This window comes from Fimicolochytrium jonesii, assembly GCF_025526975.1.
Source record: "Fimicolochytrium jonesii strain JEL569 chromosome Unknown EV422scaffold_25, whole genome shotgun sequence".
Lineage (NCBI taxonomy): Eukaryota > Fungi > Chytridiomycota > Chytridiomycetes > Spizellomycetales > Powellomycetaceae > Fimicolochytrium > Fimicolochytrium jonesii.
In genome coordinates this window covers 293,996-313,886 of record NW_026515692.1, presented here as the reverse complement: position 1 = coordinate 313,886, position 19,891 = coordinate 293,996, and the positions used below count along the sequence as shown (strand labels likewise).

The following is a 19,891-nucleotide window of genomic DNA, read 5'->3' as shown; positions in this document are numbered from 1 at the left end:
AACTTCGGAACAGATGGGAAAACGCAAAACGCACCCCGGCCGTGCACACGACGTATCCAATCCGCCATTACCGTCCGAAGCACAAGCATCCGCGTCTTCCCACCACACCCGGCGCAAACGCGGCAAGGCCATCAAAGCGGGCGAACAACCGTCACCGATGCCGGACCCACACGCGCAGGACTACGAGATGCCCACGTCGTCAAAACAATTTGACTTCATCAATACTAGCTCCGTTGGGGAATCTGAGACATCGTTGCCGAGCGCGGAGGATGTGCAGGCGAGTGAGACGGAGCTGGAAATGGACCGGGAAATGGACGTACCTTTGGCGCGGGACCCTCGCTGCGCTGGACATGCGAGCGGCATCGGTGTTGCCAGTGCGTATGCGGGAGTAGACGAGCAGAGCGGTGTGCACGGAATGCACCCGGATCTTGATGAAGATGAGGTACATGGTGCCAGAACGATGAGCCATGCCCCACCGGCTTCTGAGAGGATAGGTGAGGTTTTGCGACCAGGCGGGATATCGGTGCCTATGGCAATGGATGTGATGCCAACGTATCCGCGCAACCTCGCCGCTGCATCGCATTTCGATGATGATGGGTACGCACTGCTCCACACGACCGGGTGGGATTACAATGACGAGACACCAACGCCCATGTCGTCCTACCCGAGCACACTGGGCCACACGCCGTTGGCTCCCGGGATGCACTTCCCGTTCCCTCCCATGGATCCGGGTGCTGTGGTGCGGTCGCAACCACCCTTGACGTCCGGGGAACTCCATGCACTCCTCGGTGGCGACGATAGAGCACCTAGTCCTCTTACGCATGCGGGGATACGCATGGGTGAATTCGATTTCATCGAGACTAGTCAGCCGGGCGGATATACTCCTGCTGATGGCACGTTTTTGTTCACGGCGCCTGGATCTGTGAACGTACCTGTGCCCGTGCAGATGCAGTACCACACTCAAGCGGATGTGTTCGACACAATGAGGTTGCATCCGGGCTCGCCTACGAACATCAACGATTTGTCGAGCGCTGGACCGGTGTCAACCGTCCCCCCGCTTTTCACAGCACCCGTAGATCATGCCGCCACAAACGGGATCAGTAGTCCCGCCGTGCTGCCGCTTACGACACCACATCCACCTACACTTCCATTGTCACTGCCCCTGCCGCTTCCACGCGATCTGGACCAGGATGGAACGACACCCGTGCCCACACCGATTTTTGGCTCGCATGCGATGATTATGGAACGGCCCAGCGGCGTTGATCCCCTGCCACGCTTTCCTGCGCCGCATACCATACCTCCGACTGTACCACCGGTGCTGGAAGAATATGCGCCGCCAACTGTGGTAGCGCCATTTGGGGTGTCGGGTGCATCCGTCGGTAGCATCCCGATACCCTCATCAGCCACCCTACCATCAAAGACACCAATCCCGCCACCGTACGTCCCACCGTCTACAACGCATTTGATGCAGATTTCCGTGATACCTTCGCCCATCCAGCCACACACCCATCCGTACCACAATCTCTTAATGGACCCGGTTCCCCTTCCCTCATCGGCGCCTGCCCGACCATTTGAGCAGCGGAAGGGCTCGAGTGTGAATATACCGCCACGACCACCTGACGCTAGATTTGGGGGAACATTCGGCTTGCGTAATCCACCGCAGATAGTGCCCGATGCAGTGGAGACCCCCCTGGTGGTCTTCCCGGTCGATGTGCATGCTACCTCTGTCCCAGCACACGGCATGCCGATGATGCCCACGTCTTCAAGCATGCCGCCCCCAAACGTCAATCCGGACGAGATCCAGCCCTACGACGATGATCCAATCCCAAGCACATCGACATCGACAACGGCGGCGGGGTTGTTCACTGCATCGACCACACATCAGTCTCCGCCTATCCCCGCGACTCGCGGACGCGGCCGGAAACCCAAGACCCCAACCGGCACGGCAGCCCCGAAGGCCGTCTCCGACCCGATGACTCCACAGACCGCTCAGCGACGCCGCGGCCGTGGTGGCGGACACCCTGCAAACGTGTTTTCGACGCCGCATACGCAGATGTCAAACCGGTACCATACGCGCGCGGTGTCGGCGCGTGAGCTCGAGCTTGAGAAAACTGGGATGGATGATGAGGAGTTCCTTTCTCAAACGACGCCGACGCCGGCACCTGGAGCGCGGAAGCGGGGTGTATTGCCCGCAACTACGACAACACCTCCGCCGACATCGGGCATCGCACCTCTCATCGCTACTTCTGCCAACCCACCTACCAGTACGGTCTCAACCACCACAGGCCGGCGGACAACTGCCAAACGCGTGCGGGTAGCGTCTCCTTTGCATATATCCATACCCATAACGCAACCCATAACCCCAACAATACCGATGTTCAAGGCAAAAGCCCGGGGCGGTCACACAAGATCCACGGTGAGCGAGTCGCCATGGGCAGAAGAAGATGAAGATAGCGATGAAGAAGATGGGGAAGAGGAGATGAAGGCCGGTGACGATGCAGTTGGGGAGCCGAGGGAGAAAGTTGGAGGCGGGAACGCAGATGACGTGAAAGCGCCTTCAGGGTCGGATGATATGCAGAAACGACGGGCGAAGAATACAGAGGTATGTGCTGGGAATGGATTGTGCGGTTCCGTCCTTGGTGTGGTGTGGAATGCGGGCTGTGTGGGGGAGTAGCCATGGGTCCTCTTTCAGGGATGCGGATGGGTAGGACCTCTGTTCTCCCTCCGTCACATCCTCGCCTGACTCCGTATGTGCCGACTCTGCAACTCCTCCCTGCTCATGCACCACGAACATAGGCCGCCCGCCGCTCCCGTCAGAAGAAAGCGTCCAAGATCCATACGCTCGAAGCGCACGCCTACACTCTCGAACATCAGACAGCGCATCTCACGCGCCAGTCTGAATCGCAGACGACTATGTTAGCCGAGACCTTGAAGCGGGAGGCTGATCTGCGGGTGCGCGTTGCGGGGTTGGAGAGGCTGCTCGTGGAGAGCCAGAGGGTCGTGCTGGACCTTGTGAGGCGAGTTGAGGGGGTGGTTAGCGACGTGCAACAGCGTGGACATCCGGGGATGGGCATGGTGAATGCGCCTGTGCAGATAGCTGGCGGGTTGCCAATCCAACAACAGCCGCCACTGCCACTGGAGCAGAACCAGCAGATGCGACCTCTGAGACCTTTCCAGATTCCGATGCCGGCCAATCCATTGCAAGCAACCGCAATGCACGCGATGGCCCCATTGCACACAACGACGACCGTAGCGCCGCGTCGTCAATCACACCCGGGGCCTCTACGAATGCCACCGAACACATTCGCATCACATTCCCACCGTCACTCATTCGCGTTACCCGGGGCGGGGCCTGTGGGGCACCCCTACGACCATCATATGCCGATCGGGCCCCAATCACCGTTGTCGGGAGGGCTGAACCAGACCAATCGGATTGATACAGCGTCGTATATGGTGCCGCCTCGCCCGATGATGCTCAACGCGATGGGACTGGAGGTACCCTCGCCGTCGTCGGTTGCCATGGGTGGTATCACAAACTTCTTGGATGGCATGGACATGAGGAATATTGGGCGTACGTCTCGCGATGGGGGGGACACAATGATGGGGGACGAGGTCAGGATCGCATCCGGCGTCGACCCTCCTGCCCCTCCGGAGGTTGGTATGTCGATACATGACATGCGGCGGTCTTCCAGCGATGACCATGAAGAGACGCGGAATCTATGCACAGACCGTATGATGGGAGGTGGTGAATACATTGCGCCACCACACAGCGATTCCGACATCGCGGCGTCTCCTCCCGTGGACGCCGATGTAAAGATGGAGGGTCAAGGCGGTCATCAGCTTTTCGGGGACTCGACAGCATTTTTCGCGTTCCGACCGGCCTCGATCACGCCATCGTCGTCACTCTCCGTATTTTCGGACGATCACAACGTGTATGGCGACCCGCTTTTCCCCCCCACGGAGGGAATGGATATGGACGGCGATGGGTCCGTTGAGCCGGGAGATGATATGAGAGGAATGAGGACTGAAGAGACGGAAGAAGGTAGACGTGAGCTGACGGTGGTGTGGAGGGGCGACCCGTTGGGGTCTGCCTCGCCGCGAGCGGTCCTCAACGAAGGGATATCACATTCGCAGGTTCCGGATAGTACTGCCGACGATGCTGGAGATGCCACGCAGCGCACAGCAGACAATGAGGAAGCTTGGATGGACCTAAATGCGGGTGTCAGTACAATCAACATTCGCACGCAGGCCGCATCTAGCTCGTCAAATGCCGACATGTATTCAGCGCTTCCGGCCTTCCACGACAATGACACCACCGATCCGAGTCAAATGCATTCCGTCTTGGCAAAGACTGACGATGAGGACATGGGCGATGAGACGACCGGACCGAGCGCATCATCATCCGCCGCGGAGAGATACGTGCGCGAACACGAGCGTGAATCCGATCGCAGTGGTGCGGTGGATGCGCTGTATGCGCTCGCGGCAGTGGCGACGGCAGAGATGCGGGGGGAGGAGCCGCGGTAGATGGTTTGGGGGATTGCTTCTGTTAATTAGGGGCGCGAAGGAGGGATGTAGGGTGGATATGTATGATAGCACTCATGTCCTATTACAAGCGTAAAACCTGCAGTGTACTTTTAGGGTAGAGATCTGCGTTCCAGGGAATCGCATATGATTTGTCTGGGTCTTGAAAGTCCTGGATGTTTGTGAAAAGGATTCGATTAAGGGTAGACTTGACGCCCTCAGGGTGTGCATCCGTTTTGGCTGCGTCCTGACAACGGGGAGAAGAATCAATGTTCACCACCAAGCTTCGAGAACGGCTCGTAGGGCCGCGGTAAGGCATTTGCGGAGAGTCACAAGGACGATGAGTAGGAAGGTTGCCAAATTCGTTCCCTTGTCATGCAACGAAACGGGCTTGCCGTCCGAGTTGAACCTGACGCTCCAACTTTGGTCTGTGTTGCGTTCTGTGCCTGACGCCGCCAGAAGGCCGATACCGCCGAAGTTGGCGCTCAAATCGACCCGACTGCTGAAAAGGAACTTGTTCTATGCCGAGTCGATCCCATTCGCTCGGGAATTCTCCGCCGTCCTGCCCACTCATTTCGACAGCGCGTATCCCCCGTTCTCACGTCGTCGTACTGTACTGCCGCACGCTGGCTGGGGTCTTTCTTTCCACCAGCCAATGGTGGAAGGCTGGCCAATGGGAAGCGTGGCCGATGGGAAGGAACGTTAGGCTGGCGTCGGCGGCGTTGCTGGCCAATGGAAAGGCCACGTATGTAGGGTTCCCATGGGCCAATGGGAAGCCTAGAGGCGGCAACGCCGCCGACGCCAGCCCTTGCGTACAGTTAGGGTTACATGGCGAGTAACAACCCGTGCGAAATAACGGCCCTCCCCGCAAAATAACTTAAAGTTAGGGTTATATCCGCGAGTAACAAGTCCACGAATCTAGAGTCCTTTCTGGAGGCGGCAACGCCGCCGTGGCCCGCCTCGTGTATTCAATCAAGCAACAAAATCAAAATCGTACAGGAAAGGGCGGTCGTGTTATTAACGGGAGACGGTGAGATTAGCCTCCGTTACAGAGTCAAGTGTGCAAAGGCACATGTGGGTTGCTTTTGTACCGTTTGGGACACAAAGGACAATGTGATTTGACTGGTCGTTCACGTATGCTCTCCTTTTTCCATCTCATGGTTCAATTGATGTTTCCGCCTATCCCCCCTGCCTTGCTATATAATCCCCACGCCCCCTTCAAACCCACACGCCGATAATTGGATAGTCGCACCGACGAAAGTTCAAAACAGTCTTCATACAGGCGTGATTGACCCGCCTTCCGTTCCGCCGGATGTCGCAGGAAATAGGAGCTTTCCATTGTTCGGCACGACAATCTCCCCGTTGCCAGGGCCGATCGTGATTGCACCAGCTACGGTAGTGATAATTAAATTCGTCCCTGTCCCATCCTTCGCCGTACTGGGGCCGACGCTTCCGGTGTTACCAAAATGTATCCCCGACCCAGACATCCTCCTTGCCCCGCGTGGAATGAATGTATTCACATCCGTCAACAAGACGTCCCATGTCAGAGTCGTCCCTCAGGTCATCATATCGTCATCTGAATCATTGTCGTTGTCGTTTGTGATTTGTCGGTCGGGGATGTCGGCGGCTTGGGAGAGGTCGCCTTCTTTTTGGAGGCGTGCGCCTATGAATGTGAGGGTTATGCGAGTTAGGTTTTGAGACTACGAAGTGTAACATTCCCATCCACATCCGCAATGCAGACATCACGAGTTCGATCCCAAACCCCTCCCAAAAACCCAGCAACGCAACACCTACGTATCGCATTCGCCACACAAGCCTCCGTCCTCCTCTCCAACCTCTTCAATTTCGCCTCCAGATCCCTCTTCAAGTCGAAATTCGGCTTCTTGGGCGCCAGATCAGCCATCTCCAGCTCCCCGTTCTTGGCCGTGCGCTCTTTATCTAGCTCCAGGGCTTCCTTGGCGATTTGCGCGGCTGTCGCTTCGAGGGTGGCGGGGTTGGACGGTTTGGAGAGGCCGATTTTGGTTGTCGTTGTTGTTGTGGTGGTGGTGGGGTCGGATGACGGAGTTGAGTCTTCTGATGGTGGGTGCCCGTTTTCAACGTCGGGACGGTAGCGTATTGAGGGTCTACGTAAGGAGGAGTAGGAGGTTAGCACGTTTGGCGGTGGTCCTCGATTGGGTTCAAATTGGACCACCTCAGCTAGTCCTCCCGAATCCCACAACACCTCAACCGAAAGCTGCATTGCCCCAACACCTCTCCCACAAAGGCCGTGTCCGAGGCCCGTCCCCTCTGGTAACAGTCCTTCAGATCACCCTTCTATGCAACATACTTTGGTGCAGTTCCGCCGTTCTCCTTCGCGTCCTTGTTGTTGGCTCCTCCTATCTTTGCCTGCTCGCGGGCAGCCCTGAGTGCCGCGAGCCGCTCTTTCCGCTTGTTGGCTTCTGATTGTAGGTCCATGGCGTCTCGTGAGTGTGTTGTGCTGGGGCGTTGGATGCAGTTGCCACCGGTGTGAACCTCTGGAGAACCTTCCCTAATTCCCACAGTCCTCAGCAAACGCCTCAAACGCGCCTGTTTCGCTCGTTTCGCTGTTTCCCAGACGTTGAACTCGGAGGTTGCAAACGGAAGAAACCCCAAGGCAACGAAGGCCAACATATACCTACGTATACATGCATACGTACCAACCACGATGCTCGCCCGTCGTATAGTATCACCGGTCTGCAGACGGTCCCTCACTCCGCTGGTAGCCCACCCAACCGCCTCCGTCCGACCCCCATCCCGGTCCTTCCGCTCAACCACCCCGAACTCTAGACCAATCAGGCCATCCGCGACCACGCAACAACAAACACCGACCTCCGAAAACTCGCCCCTCCGAACTTACAACCTCTTTCCGTCAACCTCCGAAGCATCCGCCTCCCTCCAACTCTTCCGCTCAGTAGGCAACAAATCCTTCACGATCGGCGAAACCCGCGTGCAAGGGCCGGTGATTGTAGCGAACGGCCATATTTTCTTGTGGGATGTGCCACAGTTTGGCGTAGGGAGTCCGGAGGTGGAGGTGAATGATGAGGGAACAGGGACGGTTGCGAAGGACCTGGGAGACCCTGCGAGCCCGTTTTATGGATGGACGGAGGATTGTTTGCGGATATTTGAGGTTATGGAGAATGCACCAGGTTCGTTTACTTTGAGGGATGTTCGCACTTTCATTGGCATCATGAAAACGTTTGCGGGAAGTGCAGTCACTCACCATTGCATTTCCATGTATCACGTAGAAATCATCGTAATAGGCACCGGCGCCCAAGTTCATCCGCTACCCCCACACCTCAAACGTTACCTACACAGCCTCGGCATGCAAACTGAGGTGCTAGCGTCCCGACAAGCTGCATCGACGTACAACATCCTTGTGCAGGAAGGCAGAAGACCTGCAGCGGCGTTGCTACCTCCTGTGCCAACATCCGCAAGGACGGGACAGGTGCTGGTGAAGTTCGAGCGGGGCCCGGATAGGAGGGAGGAGTAGAATAGTTTGCAAGCCATTTTTCAAAGAGCGCACGAAGCAGAGCAAATAGTATAGTTCAAAAGTAGTTTTTTTTGAAAGCAGTATTATGATATATAGTACTGTACAAGAGAGATATACGAGTCGTCATTGTCCACAGAGTCGCCCCAGCGATCCTTCCATGGCCACCGAGTCTCACGGTCGCTTCGGTGGATTCAAACCTTCCAGAGCCTTTGAACGCGGTTGCCCAGCACGAGCACACCTTGTTTCAATTCAAGCCACGACGTCAAACACCACATTCGAGGACACGACTCGGAACGGGGGATAAGGCCGGCCTCCACTCACATACGGGGATATACGGGGATACATTGCAGCCGGGACACTCGCAGAGAGCAGGAGACAATGGAAACCATGGAGGACCTCTTGGCGAGACACCGGAAGGAACTCAAGGACTTGAATGGGAAGATAACTGCCTTAAAGAAGTCAGTTGGAGGCAACAAGCAGAAGGTACTCCCGTCCAGTGTTTTGAGAGAATAAAGAATGGGTGTCAATCGTTCATTCCAACAGAAAAAGGAAGTTCAGGTGCAAGTGGCACTACTTGAAAAGGAGTTGGACGATAGACATACAAACGAGAAAAAGGAACTCGAACAGAAGGCGGCACAGGCCGGCGTCACGACCGCTGGAGCTGACACTGCGGAAGAGGTACAGCATTCCTGTGTTGCAGAACGCTTGTGGGAGGGGCTGCTGACCGGTTCCCGCAAAAAGGTTGACGTGCCTGTAGAAGACGCAGCAGAAGACTTGAGAGGGCTATCTTTAGAGGACAACTCAGCTGGTACACCACAAGAGCGGAAGCGCAAGCCGAACAAAGCGCAATTACGAAAGGTATGACATTGGCGTCTTCTGTTGCGCTTTCATTCGAGAAAGCCATTCGACAAAGCTGTCTCACCCTCAATCCTGTAGCAACGGAAAGCAGCAGAGTTCGACGCGATGAGGCGGCAGGCGGCAGAAGAGGCGAAGAATTCCGTGAATCATAAGGAGATTGAAGAGAATGTTATTGCAAACATGTTGGGACCTATGAATTTGAGGATAAAGCAGATTCCGCCTGATGGACATTGGTACGGATTTGTGAAGGTTCGCATGGGTTCATGAGGGAAACAGGCTGCAATACTCATACCGCTCTTTTTAGCATGTACAACGCGATCGTGGATCAGCTGGGGGCGAAAGGTGCGGCGGACGGAAAGGTGCGTTCTGCTCGCGTTTCCCGGTGATGCGGCGGATCTAACTTTTCACTCGCTATTGAATCACAGACATATAAGGACCTGAGAAGGATAGCAGCGGACTTCCTACGAGGTCATCCAGATGACTTCCTCCCGTTCCTTGTGACCGACGCTGGCGATATGTTCACACCGGAGGATTACACAGCTTACTGTGATGACGTGGAGAACACGGCAGCGTGGGGTGGGCAGACTGAGGTATGAGGGATGGGTGATGGTTAATGGCTGAAGGCGCTGCTCACCCTTCCAATGTTCGCAGCTGCAAGCAATCTCACGCGCGCTGGAAAGGCCGATACATGTGGTCCAAATGGGAACCCCCGTGTTGAAGATTGGAGAGGACTTGGATGCTGATCCATTATTTGTTTCGTGAGTGCTTGGAGGATGGGCAACATGTGACGCCTTGATGGAAGTGCTGACGCAACCGCCATCCTGTGTTCACAGATATCATCGACATGCATACGGCCTGGGAGAGCATTACAATTCCCTTTTGCCGACACTCGAGGATGACCATGCTTAGTGCACATGGCCAATGACTAGGTTTCGACTACATTCCAGGCGTCAGTGTTCCGTGCGGGTGACTTAGATTCGATAGAGATTGTCTATGTATAGCAAAAGGAGGGCCAAAGACCCTCCATCGATTTGGCGGTATGCAACAAGTAGATAGTGGATTAGCGCATAGGGATGGGGTTAGAAAGCGGTATGCGCAGACATCATATGGTCAGTATAATGCAGGACGAGATGGGACTAGATCGATCGACCGCTTCTCATCTCAAAGAACCTGATGCGGACAAACATGGTGAGGTTCAGATCAGAGCGCTGTTTCGCCTGTTTCACTCCTGCTTACCTCTTCAGGTAGTTGATCTGGAAGTACACGACTCCCACGAGTGCCAGAGCTTGTACAAGCGACCAGTACAAGACGCGACTGTTCGTGCTATCCGCAGCTGTTTACAATTGATTCCGCTTTAGTCCATGTCACTCAGGATTCCCAACAAATACGTCTGACAAGGACTCACTCATCCTGTGCCTGCGTTCCCTTGATTTCAAGAAAGCGTGCTCTTCCCTAATGGCCCTGATCCCCGCGTCCAACACCCTAATCTCGCTTTGGAGGGATTCCGTTGGGTCATCTTCTTCATATCGAAACGTAGTCGAACGAGAGTCCAGAATATAATTAGACCATCCGCCGGCTCATCGTGATGCCCACTTCGCGCTCTTTCTTGTGTGGTACCCACCGAGACTCATCTTCATCTCCTTCTCCTCGATCTTCCACTTCTCATCAGGCCCGACCACCGTGAATAAGATCCGTTTGTCCGCGAACGACGACCTTTTGTTGTTGAAGCAGTAGGTGTACGTGCCATCTTCCTCAGCGTTGAAACCCCAAGTGAAGAAGCTCCCTGCGTTGTGTGATTGCAGCGGACGATTGCCGGGTGCAAAAACCTATGTGGTGAAGACTATGAACATCACAAGGGAACTTTGGCTTCAGATGCTCCTGGTGATGCCTACCACAAAGTCGACGTCCAGATTCCCACCGTCCGTTATCTCATAGGACAAGTCCACTCTATCCTTTGTTTTCAGCACCTCTTTGAAACACTGCTCCTCTCCAGCGTGTAGCAACGTCGTAAAGGTGTTGAAAGCTGCAACCTGCGTCGATAAGATGGCAACAAGGCATACCAGCGCCAGGACTAGGGTGGAAGGTGGTGGCTTCCTCATGGTGGGCAAGTGGCTCAACGTTAGGATTGGTGATGGAAGGGTAAGTCTGATGGAATTCCATTAGCCGCCGAGGCGAAGTCACAACGCGCTTTCAGCCTTTCAAGTCGCGGCCCATTGCCCCATTCTGAGCCAGATTCTGAGCATCCAGCAGACGCCTTGAGCCACCACACACGCATCATGTCCCTCCCACACAACATCCACTTCGTCCCGTCCGCCTCCAAACCCACCCGACCCGCAAAAGTCGTCCCCCCCGCCTACAATTTCGCCCAAAAGACCAGCGAACTCAGCAGTAATTCAAGTGACAATGCAGCCAACGCCAATGACGAAGACGACCGGGATACCCACAACAACGAACCCGATAACCCCATCACCAGCATCTTAGATGACACCCCGGTTGAGCCGGATGAATATGTTGACACGTGGTTGGATGAGGATAACCCGATCTATGATACGGTTATTGAGCGGACGTTGGCGAGGAGTGGGGCAAAGGATATGTATGTTTTGGGGGAGGGTTGGGTTTGCGCTGTCGGGATGCACGAGTTCTTGCGGAACTGATGGCTGATGTGGGACCGTCTATAGGCTGACTGAATACTTTCGGCAACGGTTGATTGATTGTGGGTGGCGGGATCAACTCAGAGCGTATGCTGCAGGTGTGTAGATCACGGATACGTGTCCTGTGGACGGGGGGGTAGCTAGGGGCTGGGTGCTTCCTCTATGGAATGCTAGACGCAATTCGGAAGCATGCCACAAGAATGTCTAACCGAATACACCTCATTGCAGAAATCGTGCGAAAGAAGCCATTGGACGACCCATTGGACATAGACGAGATCATACAAGAAGTCACGCCCAAAGGCAGATGTAAGCTGAATTGCCAACCAGGATTTGTTCAGCCGTCGTTTCCCATGTGGCCCTCACCTCCTGCACCTATACCCCTCCTTTCAGCATTAGTCCCCGCAACAGTCAAAGCAGACCTGATGTTAAGAATACAGCAGATCATCCAGGATTACGACCGGACGCACCCAAAGCGGCCGAGGTAGACCTTGAGCGGTTCCCGCATGCTTAGGTGAAGGCTTTGAGCCTTCGTATATATACCCCAGGGCGTTGGAGAGAATAAAAGGGGACGCCTCAACATTTGAGAGCACTTCTAAAATGCGGTCCCATGGAGAAGTTGAGATGTTTGAGGATCGAGTTCACAAGGAGCTTTTCATGATAATGTTCACTCCTGTCCAACCCTGGTACAATACCGAATGGTTTGTTGGAGCGAGCAAAAGACTTACAATGTGCTGACGTAAACCCAAGTGGGTGCTGTCAAACCGTCAAAAGACTCCTTCATCAACGGCTGAAAATGACATTATCTTTTCGTTGCAGGGTCCTTTACTACTTTCGTTGGGTGCAAAACATTGTTGCCAGAGTCTGTCTGCGGATATGCGCTTACGAAGGGTGGAAGAGTATCGGCTACGGAGGCCTTCCCGGCGACTCGCCGGTGCTGATAGCCCAGAATGGCAGCAGGTATTGCCGGGTGCTTCCAACTGACAAAATGGGGTTGCAATAAATCCTGTAACTTCCCTATCTCTTCGGACAGTTTTCCTACGTAGTACGCCAGGGTTAGCTCGTAGCGTATAAAAGTTCATCAGCAGCGGATGGGCATTTCTTCATAACGCCATCCATCATCCACATCCACTCCGGAACACCCGCAAACGAATCGACGAAAACCAAAAAGGCAGCCCAACCCAAAAAATTCCCCCAAAAATGAGCCCCCTCCGCCCGTTCCTCCGCCTCTTCGGCCCCCGCAAAACCACCACCTCCACCGACATGCTCGACGACTCCCCACCCACCACCCCGACCCTCCCCACCGCACGCACACCTCTCAACGACAAAATCAGAAACACCGCCGACCACTTCCCGCCCAGCGCCTCATCACCCGCCACGCCCTCGTCCTCCCCACCACCACCACCGCACGCCCTCAGAAAGGGCAACAGAGAGACCTCGTCATTGCTGAACATCGAGTCGCCACTGCCGCCGAGCCCGCATATCCATATGACGGATTATCAGCTGGAGGAGGCGAGGAAGCGGTATGATAAGTGGCGGACGAGGCTGGTTGTTGTGATGGTGGTGTGTGTGGTGGATGTGGGTGTGTTGGATTGGTTGTGGGTTACTTGGGCGGGGAAGATGTGAGGCGTGCGGCGGGACGGTGTGAGATCGCGATGATGCGTTACGAAGCCTACGAGGAGGGTGTGGAGAAGTAGGAGTAGCTGCTGTATACCGTAGATGGATAGTAGGCAGGCATGCAAGCACAGGTTAGGTAGGGACATACAGTATATCCTTTGGGAAACCACACCGCCAGGTGAACGGAAAGCGTACGAGTATAGATGGCAATAGCAACAGCCATAATCATTCAATTGATACGATTTCAAACACAGATGCCCATTTGTTTTCCCTCGCCCATCAAAAGAGCAAAAGCAAAAATACATAACGAGACCAAACAAAATACGAGACGGGGGTATACATGAGACCTACACGAAACTACCGAAATACGATAAAAGAATGCGCAACACCGACGGGGAAACGGGATGGTATAGATAGGGACACTGAAAGGGACGATAGCGATAACGAAAAAAAAAAAAATAGACATGCCGAAAGGAATACGAGAGCAGATAGTGACGAACAAACCAAAGTGGGGGCGAATGTTTTGTTTGCGGGGGGTTCGAAAAATGTTGATTGAGGGGTGTTGCGGTAGAATGCTTTTGACGTGGGTGGCAGTGTTTTTCCGGGTTTGGCGTTTCCCTTGCCCCTTCCTCAAACAATAACACTCCTCCTCCACTCGCCCCTCGCCCCCTCACCCTCCTCAATCCGTTCCTTCCTCCTCACAAACTCCTCATTCATCCTCTCCACGCTCACTGGCTGCAACGGGTCTTCCACTTGTCGCGCATACGCCGGTTGTGGTGCTGCTCCGTACGGTGTGGCGGTGTACGGTGAGGTGTAGGCGACGGCCGTTGGAGGGTAGGTTGAGGCGGAGAAGGATGGGTACTGCCCGGTGGGAGGACGTGCGGGGGCTTGGGAACGGCCCCAGGAGGTGCGGACGCGGATTCCGCCTGTTTAGGCAAAAAGAGGGTCAGTGTTACGTGAGGGCAACGGCCTTCAACGGGATCTCTTCCATTTCTTACCAATGGGGTACTGGTTCATCTGCGCAATGGCCATCGCCGCAGATTGATGATGCGCGTACTGCACAAACCCACATCCCTTGTTGGGCGGGATGCGCGTGTACACAATTTCTCCAAAGGGTGCAAAGTAGCTGTGATCAAGAAATCCCAAGGGTGAGACTCTCAAACTCCGTGGGCAAGGATTCCACCACCGCATTCACAGAACAAACCTTCGCAGTTCCTCATCACTAATCCCCATCGTCAACCCACCCACAAACACCGTCGTATTGGTCGGATCCACCGCCTCATACCCTCCCCCGCCTCCACCACCCGCCTGCCCTGCACCGGCATAGTACCCTGCACCAGCCGACATGGCCATCCCCGCAGCCCCCACAGACCCCGCTCGCGTTCCCACGCCCCCCATGCCCCCTGCAGCGCCAAACCCGGCACCACCAACCCCAGCACTTCCGCCACTAACGTTTGATTTCGGCGTAGCGGGCGAGATGCGCATGGCGCGGGACCCGCAGTACTGCCCCTGCATTTCTGCAAGCGCGCGCTGTTGTTCGGATTCGTCGGAGAAGCGGACGAAGCCATAGCCGCGGGTGAGGCCGGAGACGGGGTCGGTTACCACTTTTGCGGATTTGCAGGAGATGTAGCGGGCTTGGAATGTTTGCTTTGGGAAATAAATGGAATGATGTGAGAAGTGGAGCTTTGGCGAAGGGAATAACCGATCTGTGCGTCCTCTCACGATACATACCAGTAGCATGAAGTCAGTCACTTCCGGTCCCAGGTCTCCAACAAACACCGAGTATTCAGGGCCCCTGTCATCCCTTGCGCCGCTATTCATTGAATTTGGAACTACATCAGCTTCCCTCCACCTCATGTACTACAACCCCCCATTCCACATCCGCCTACCCCATGACAGCAGCACTCCCACCAGACGCCCAGTTCAGCTTAAACGTGCGACTCGTGCCGGGAATAAGCGTGCCATTGATGGTGGTCAAGTGCCGCATCGCTGCTTGGTTGCTCATAAAGTCGACGAAGCAGTAGCCTGCGTTCTGTCTAAGGAATCAGCATCGAAATAGACCGTTAGTCTCAGGGTCGCTCACACTCTCTCACTATCACCCCAAACACACCCCGTAAGTTTGTCACGAATCATCTTAACATTCACATTCTCTCCCATGGACGCCCTAAAAGAAGCCAAAAACAAAAATAAGCATACGTCCTGCTTGCCTATACTCGTATCATTCCCTTTGCATCGTATGGTACGTACCACAACTGGCGAATATAGTTTTCCTCCATCCAGCCCTCGAGATCGCCCATCCACAGGGTCGTTTTCTGAGCGTCCGGGACGGAGCCGTAGGCTAGTTGTTGTTGTTGGGCAGCGTAGGGGTCCCACATTGTTGTTGATAGTGCGTTGGTATGTGTGGGACTGTATGTACGGTGAGACGTGCTGGAGGGGCAGTGTTCAGTGCAAGTCCACGGGGGGGGGGGGGGGGGGGGGAGGGGGGGGGGGGGACAGGGAAAACGAAGGGAAAACGAAGGGAAAACGAAGGGAAAAGAGCAAAGCTTGTTGGGGTCGCCTTCATTTTCGATGGTCGGCGACGCGACTGCGGAAACACATGCAGTTAGGCATATCACGCCCATTCTGCTCTGGACGAGGAACGCAGTCCTCTAGAGTGTATGGACGAGGAGGAGGTTGCTCGCTTAGTAAGCTTCTCTACAGTATTTTTCTTCTCGAGTGTATAAATAACAGATAATCCTACGTAGCTTCCCTTTCCTTTCCTTTATCTCTTTTGAGCTATCGAGCGCTATGACAGAAAGCTACGATGGGAGGAGGGATGGTTCGATGAAGAAGAACTAGCTATCGGGAGCGCAGAGCGCACTTAGGACCTAATGTCCAGGGAAACCCGTAAACCCATAAGATATTTGTTGATCGCGCCGTGCAAGGCGAGATGTTGATAAATGAAGCGATGCGAATAGCGCGGCGAATGCGGCGTCGGGAGGAGGTGCTTAGTGCGGTGGGTAATGAGGTGGGATACTAAGCAACCTCCTCCTCGTCCATATACTCTAGAGGACTACGCTCCTCGTCCAGAGCAGATTCCGCAAGGCTTCTATCACAACCGAGTGGGTATTCCTTGTGAGACAGTAGTCAAGCGAAAGGCGAACCCGAAACTGCCCAGCGCAACAGCCGTGACCACCTGGCTTGATTGCTGATTCCTGCCATCCACGCGAAACAGCCACGCCCCGACTCTGACTCAAGCGGGAAGCTGACGTAACGCATAACCCCCCCGCGCGTCTCAAAATGCGGTGCGGGACACCCGTCAAAAGAGGGATAAAGGCAAGACTCGGGCTCTTGGCTCGACTTCACACTCCCACCGCCGTTGACTCCCATATCATTCATAACCTTATGATCGAACCCCCAGTGTTCCCTCACGATAGGTCATGAAAAACGTGAGCCAACCCTCCAACCCTTACAGTGACGAGCGTTTCTTAAGAAGGGTGCTGTTTACACCTGCCGCGCCCTCGACTTTCAGCGAAAAGGTTTCGACCACGACTGCGATACGACTTTTGACCTGCTCCGACGCACCTATCCTTTCTCGTGGACTCATTGTTCCTCCCGTCAGCAACAACGCCTTCTAGGACCTGTTCTACAGCGACCAGCTCTATCCAACACCGCGCGCATATGATTCTGCCGTCAACCAACAGAAGTTAAAAACCGGTGCAAAGTAGCCAGTGGACGTAGTAGGGGTGGTGGACGGCATAGGCCGGAAACGGGACGGCCCGACCGCAGGATGCCAGCAATCCCAGCCGGCGCAGCCAGCAGACTCCCCCCGGCCGTAACGCTCAAACTCATCCTCCCAAAAGCAACACCGATACCCCAGAAGCAATTCCCCACGCCTACACCAACGCCAATACCAATGACAACGCCCGACCTCCGCTTCAATGGAGACGGAGCCGAGCACACAGTTCCCATACTCATGGAACCCATCTTGCCCGCGCAGGAGAACGATGGGTTCACATCCTCAGCCGTCGTGGGGATCGTCTTTGCGGTGATATCGATAGCGTTGATATTGGCCGCTATGTGTTGGCGGTATAGGAACAGGCAGTGGATGCCGCGGGCGGGTGTATCGCCGAACAAAACGAAGCTGCCCCGGCCGGCGCCCGGCTCACCCGTACATGACTCGTATCAACTACCAGTGGTGCAGAGGCCTAATCCGCAGGAGGATATCGAGCGCCTCACCGATGCTTTTTTCGGCTCAACGGCGACAGCGAGATCTAAGCAGTCGACTGTTGTTGCGACACCGGAGGCGATTGATATCAGCCTGCCTACATCTTGGGCGTTGAAGACGCCGCCATCAGCGTATGAGGATCCAAGGGCGTCGTCGGTCGATCTCCCAATGGCAGATTTCCTGTTACCTCCGCGAGCAAGCATCGTTCCTGTAGGCCCTCGGGTGTACAATGAACGGAGCTCTAGCATACAGCCTAGCAGGCGGTCTCTCATACACCCCACCATCCAACCGAACATGCGGCACCACAAGCCGGTGACCGCCCAGCCACCACAGACCAAACCGAAAAGAGGACATACGAAAACCCCACGGCGTAATTCAGGGGATATTTTATTACGGCAGCTATTCGATGCGGGCATGTTTGGCCCGCCAGCGAGAATATCGGCGTCGTCGTCTAATAGTACTGGGACGGAGGCCAGTCTTAGTAGATATCTGGATGAATAGTTGTAGCTAGCTTTGCTCCTCCCAATATTACTGTATCACCGCTATTTAAGCTAAAGTTGGTAGAAGCGTAAAAGTCAAAGTTCAGGTTGTCCAGGATTTAGACCCATGGTCACGAACGTTAAACAGAGCGAGACCAGATCGAGCGAACCGATAATGAATCCCAAAATCAGATAGAATCTGGCACCCCACCCCAAGTATGCTGTACACGCACCTTGTACAGTAGCCATAGACCTACGTACGCTCCTGCGAATGTCTGCGCAGGCCTCCTTGGCAACAGGCGACCCAGCGACCATCACCGCAACAGCAACACCGAGTACAGCCAGGCCAACCCCAAAGGTGAGTTTCCTGAGGTTGAGAAAAAACCAAAACCACAAGATCACTAATTCCCACCCTCCCTTACATAGCCGCCAACAACAAAACAACAGCTTGGTGCCATCACTCGCGACTCCCGCAACGCCGAAATACACCAACAATACCTCTCAGAACTGATCCAGTTGACGGAATCCCAAACCGCTGGCTTGCATGCCGCCCTCCAATCCCACGCCGCTCTCCCCGCCACCACCGACCACAACCTCATTAACGAGCTCAAACGCGAGCACACAGAGCTATTAGCGGAACTGACCCGCCTTCGTGAGCGCGCGACACAGTCGCTGGATACCTTCACAAAGGAGGTGGTTCAGCCGCTCACGGCTTTAAAGGGAGAGGTAGAGGAGGCGACAAGGACAAAGACTTATCGGCTGACGGAGTGAATCATTCCTGGAGGGATGGGAAATATGGAGACGGCTGTTTGTGCGAAGGCGGTTGCGCAGGTGCTGAGGGTGTCAGGGTTTGGTGGGGCAGAGAAAGAGGCGTTTGATTTGTTGGTGGAGACTTATACTCTGTGTGAGTGTGAGACGATGCAATAAGGAGCGAGATGTGTCTACCACACACTCATGCAATCCATCCCCACACAGACATGCATGACCTGTTCAGTCGCACAAAAGCCTACACCGAATTTGGCTTACGTACTAGACCGACGTTGAACGATGTGCTCCTGGGGATGGCCGACATGGGCGTCTCGCTGCCCGACCTCGATGAGTATCTCGTGTACTGCGAAAGCAGGGGCAGGCAATCTGGTACGCTTGTGTGTGCAGGATGTGTCCGCTGAAACAAACGCCTGACTTTACCGTCATCTCTGACTCCCTCCCCACAAAGATATCCGCATCCCCACGCCGCCCCGTAGCGAACCCACCGAATTGATTCCCATCTCGTACGAATTGGACAACTTCACCTACATTGGAACGGTCGCATCTGCTACTACTGCTGCGCATCCACAACACCTGCCACCATTTCCCAACCCCCACACCTACATTCACAATGAGGTCAGTCTTACCGACGCCCCTCTTCCTTGTCCCTCTTGATCTCACAATAGTATTCTCTTTCACCCTCGTTGTAGCTTACGGTGGAAAGCAAAGACCCATCGCAGCTCCGCGCCCGAGCAGCCGCAGAGTCAAGACAGGTTGAGATGAATCTGACACGTTTCTTGTCAGATGCTGCAGGGAGAAGGAAGAGTGCGCATAACCTTCATTTTCCACAACCGCAACAATGTGTAACAAACGCAAAAGCACCGAAGAGTGTAACGATCACCCTTCCCGCTGAACAACAACAAAAGCTGCGGGACCAGGCTCCGGATCAGACACTTCCAGCGAACTATGAGAGCGGGTGGAGGCGCAAGAGGCGGAGGATACGGAGCGGGGAGTCGTAGAAGTAGTACGTGATGAGCGGGGTTGTAGATAGGGTGGGAAGGATCAAGATCAAACGGGAAAATGGAAGCGTGGGACGGCTGGGGGAAAGTTACGTTTTTGGGGAGACTAGGAGCTGCTGTATGAGGAATGGGTTAAGAGAATGGGCGCTGATGCATCTATGTAAATACTCGGTGTATTTACCATACAGTACGTAGTGGGAGGACCGAAGGAAGACAGGGGACACCTGACTAGCTGGAGTTCAATTTGCCTCTGGCCCCTCTTCAAATGTTCCCCCTTTCCTTGTGTA

At 54.8% G+C, this 19,891-nt stretch overlaps 10 protein-coding genes across 10 annotated transcripts; 6 read left to right on the top strand and 4 right to left on the bottom strand.

Annotated features, from left to right (window-relative positions):
- Nucleotides 1–13: 13 nt before the first annotated feature.
- On the top strand, nucleotides 14–4,524 carry EV422DRAFT_508677 (uncharacterized protein; the record flags this gene model as incomplete). Its single annotated transcript, XM_053068766.1, has 2 exons — nucleotides 14–2,602; nucleotides 2,797–4,524. 2 exons carry the CDS (start codon nucleotides 14–16, stop codon nucleotides 4,522–4,524), a joined length of 4,317 nt encoding a protein of 1,438 aa, XP_052922825.1.
- A 1,553-nt stretch (nucleotides 4,525–6,077) lies between these two features.
- Nucleotides 6,078–6,975, bottom strand: EV422DRAFT_508676 (mRNA splicing factor; the record flags this gene model as incomplete). Its single annotated transcript, XM_053068765.1, has 3 exons — nucleotides 6,078–6,184; nucleotides 6,316–6,644; nucleotides 6,848–6,975. 3 exons carry the CDS (start codon nucleotides 6,973–6,975, stop codon nucleotides 6,078–6,080), a joined length of 564 nt encoding a protein of 187 aa, XP_052922824.1.
- A 472-nt stretch (nucleotides 6,976–7,447) lies between these two features.
- Nucleotides 7,448–7,984, top strand: EV422DRAFT_485849 (DUF498-domain-containing protein; the record flags this gene model as incomplete). The annotated part of the gene is made up of 3 exons (XM_053067380.1): nucleotides 7,448–7,556; nucleotides 7,614–7,685; nucleotides 7,785–7,984. Coding segments are annotated over 3 exons (381 nt in total), but the record flags the coding sequence as incomplete, so codon positions are not given.
- A 432-nt stretch (nucleotides 7,985–8,416) lies between these two features.
- On the top strand, nucleotides 8,417–9,796 carry EV422DRAFT_499646 (uncharacterized protein; the record flags this gene model as incomplete). The annotated part of the gene is made up of 7 exons (XM_053068098.1): nucleotides 8,417–8,512; nucleotides 8,573–8,707; nucleotides 8,966–9,120; nucleotides 9,192–9,246; nucleotides 9,313–9,477; nucleotides 9,539–9,645; nucleotides 9,721–9,796. 7 exons carry the CDS (start codon nucleotides 8,417–8,419, stop codon nucleotides 9,794–9,796), a joined length of 789 nt encoding a protein of 262 aa, XP_052922822.1.
- Nucleotides 9,797–9,913: 117 nt separating this feature from the next.
- Nucleotides 9,914–11,069, bottom strand: EV422DRAFT_208362 (emp24/gp25L/p24 family/GOLD-domain-containing protein). Its single transcript, XM_053065356.1, has 5 exons — nucleotides 10,780–11,069; nucleotides 10,509–10,713; nucleotides 10,293–10,406; nucleotides 10,124–10,220; nucleotides 9,914–10,057 (listed from the first exon to the last, which is right to left on the bottom strand). The coding sequence occupies exons 1-5, from the start codon at nucleotides 10,984–10,986 to the stop codon at nucleotides 10,024–10,026; spliced, it is 657 nt and encodes a 218-aa protein (XP_052922821.1). The 5' UTR covers nucleotides 10,987–11,069; the 3' UTR covers nucleotides 9,914–10,023.
- Nucleotides 11,070–11,163: 94 nt separating this feature from the next.
- Nucleotides 11,164–12,023, top strand: EV422DRAFT_570326 (transcription factor e(y)2-domain-containing protein; the record flags this gene model as incomplete). Its single annotated transcript, XM_053072863.1, has 4 exons — nucleotides 11,164–11,480; nucleotides 11,566–11,636; nucleotides 11,767–11,844; nucleotides 11,929–12,023. The coding sequence occupies 4 exons, from the start codon at nucleotides 11,164–11,166 to the stop codon at nucleotides 12,021–12,023; spliced, it is 561 nt and encodes a 186-aa protein (XP_052922820.1).
- Nucleotides 12,024–13,371: 1,348 nt separating this feature from the next.
- On the bottom strand, nucleotides 13,372–13,685 carry EV422DRAFT_540188 (uncharacterized protein). Its single transcript, XM_053071127.1, has one exon. The coding sequence runs from the start codon at nucleotides 13,616–13,618 to the stop codon at nucleotides 13,397–13,399; it is 222 nt and encodes a 73-aa protein (XP_052922819.1). The 5' UTR covers nucleotides 13,619–13,685; the 3' UTR covers nucleotides 13,372–13,396.
- Nucleotides 13,372–15,617, bottom strand: EV422DRAFT_622327 (uncharacterized protein). Its single transcript, XM_053074168.1, has 7 exons — nucleotides 15,400–15,617; nucleotides 15,263–15,316; nucleotides 15,042–15,188; nucleotides 14,884–14,965; nucleotides 14,357–14,799; nucleotides 14,151–14,278; nucleotides 13,372–14,078 (listed from the first exon to the last, which is right to left on the bottom strand). Exons 1-7 carry the CDS (start codon nucleotides 15,525–15,527, stop codon nucleotides 13,783–13,785), a joined length of 1,278 nt encoding a protein of 425 aa, XP_052922818.1. The 5' UTR covers nucleotides 15,528–15,617; the 3' UTR covers nucleotides 13,372–13,782.
- Nucleotides 15,618–16,514: 897 nt separating this feature from the next.
- Nucleotides 16,515–17,897, top strand: EV422DRAFT_208354 (uncharacterized protein). Its single transcript, XM_053065355.1, has 2 exons — nucleotides 16,515–16,580; nucleotides 16,664–17,897. Exon 2 carries the CDS (start codon nucleotides 16,922–16,924, stop codon nucleotides 17,858–17,860), a length of 939 nt encoding a protein of 312 aa, XP_052922817.1. The 5' UTR covers nucleotides 16,515–16,580; nucleotides 16,664–16,921; the 3' UTR covers nucleotides 17,861–17,897.
- A 634-nt stretch (nucleotides 17,898–18,531) lies between these two features.
- Nucleotides 18,532–19,872, top strand: EV422DRAFT_208143 (uncharacterized protein). The gene is made up of 4 exons (XM_053065354.1): nucleotides 18,532–18,742; nucleotides 18,814–18,975; nucleotides 19,055–19,221; nucleotides 19,296–19,872. Exons 1-4 carry the CDS (start codon nucleotides 18,625–18,627, stop codon nucleotides 19,602–19,604), a joined length of 756 nt encoding a protein of 251 aa, XP_052922816.1. The 5' UTR covers nucleotides 18,532–18,624; the 3' UTR covers nucleotides 19,605–19,872.
- Nucleotides 19,873–19,891: the final 19 nt, after the last annotated feature.

Excerpts from the sequence above, each read along its gene's own strand:
- EV422DRAFT_208362 (XM_053065356.1), bottom strand. The coding sequence starts at position 10,986 with ATGAGGAAGCCACCACCTTCCACCCTAGTCCTGGCGCTGGTATGCCTT. Across the intron at positions 10,407-10,508 it reads GGAGATGAAGATGAGTCTCG|AAGATGACCCAACGGAATCC; the intron begins GTGGGTACCACA and ends TTCGATATGAAG. Across the intron at positions 10,058-10,123 it reads CAGATCAACTACCTGAAGAG|GTTCTTTGAGATGAGAAGCG; the intron begins GTAAGCAGGAGT and ends TGTCCGCATCAG.
- EV422DRAFT_540188 (XM_053071127.1), bottom strand. The coding sequence starts at position 13,618 with ATGTCTATTTTTTTTTTTTTCGTTATCGCTATCGTCCCTTTCAGTGTC.
- EV422DRAFT_622327 (XM_053074168.1), bottom strand. The coding sequence starts at position 15,527 with ATGTGGGACCCCTACGCTGCCCAACAACAACAACTAGCCTACGGCTCC. Across the intron at positions 14,800-14,883 it reads TGACTGACTTCATGCTACTG|CAAACATTCCAAGCCCGCTA; the intron begins GTATGTATCGTG and ends TATTTCCCAAAG. Across the intron at positions 14,279-14,356 it reads AGTGATGAGGAACTGCGAAG|CTACTTTGCACCCTTTGGAG; the intron begins GTTTGTTCTGTG and ends TCTTGATCACAG.
- EV422DRAFT_208354 (XM_053065355.1), top strand. The coding sequence starts at position 16,922 with ATGCCAGCAATCCCAGCCGGCGCAGCCAGCAGACTCCCCCCGGCCGTA.
- EV422DRAFT_208143 (XM_053065354.1), top strand. The coding sequence starts at position 18,625 with ATGGGAAATATGGAGACGGCTGTTTGTGCGAAGGCGGTTGCGCAGGTG. Across the intron at positions 18,976-19,054 it reads AAGCAGGGGCAGGCAATCTG|ATATCCGCATCCCCACGCCG; the intron begins GTACGCTTGTGT and ends CTCCCCACAAAG. Across the intron at positions 19,222-19,295 it reads ACACCTACATTCACAATGAG|CTTACGGTGGAAAGCAAAGA; the intron begins GTCAGTCTTACC and ends CCCTCGTTGTAG.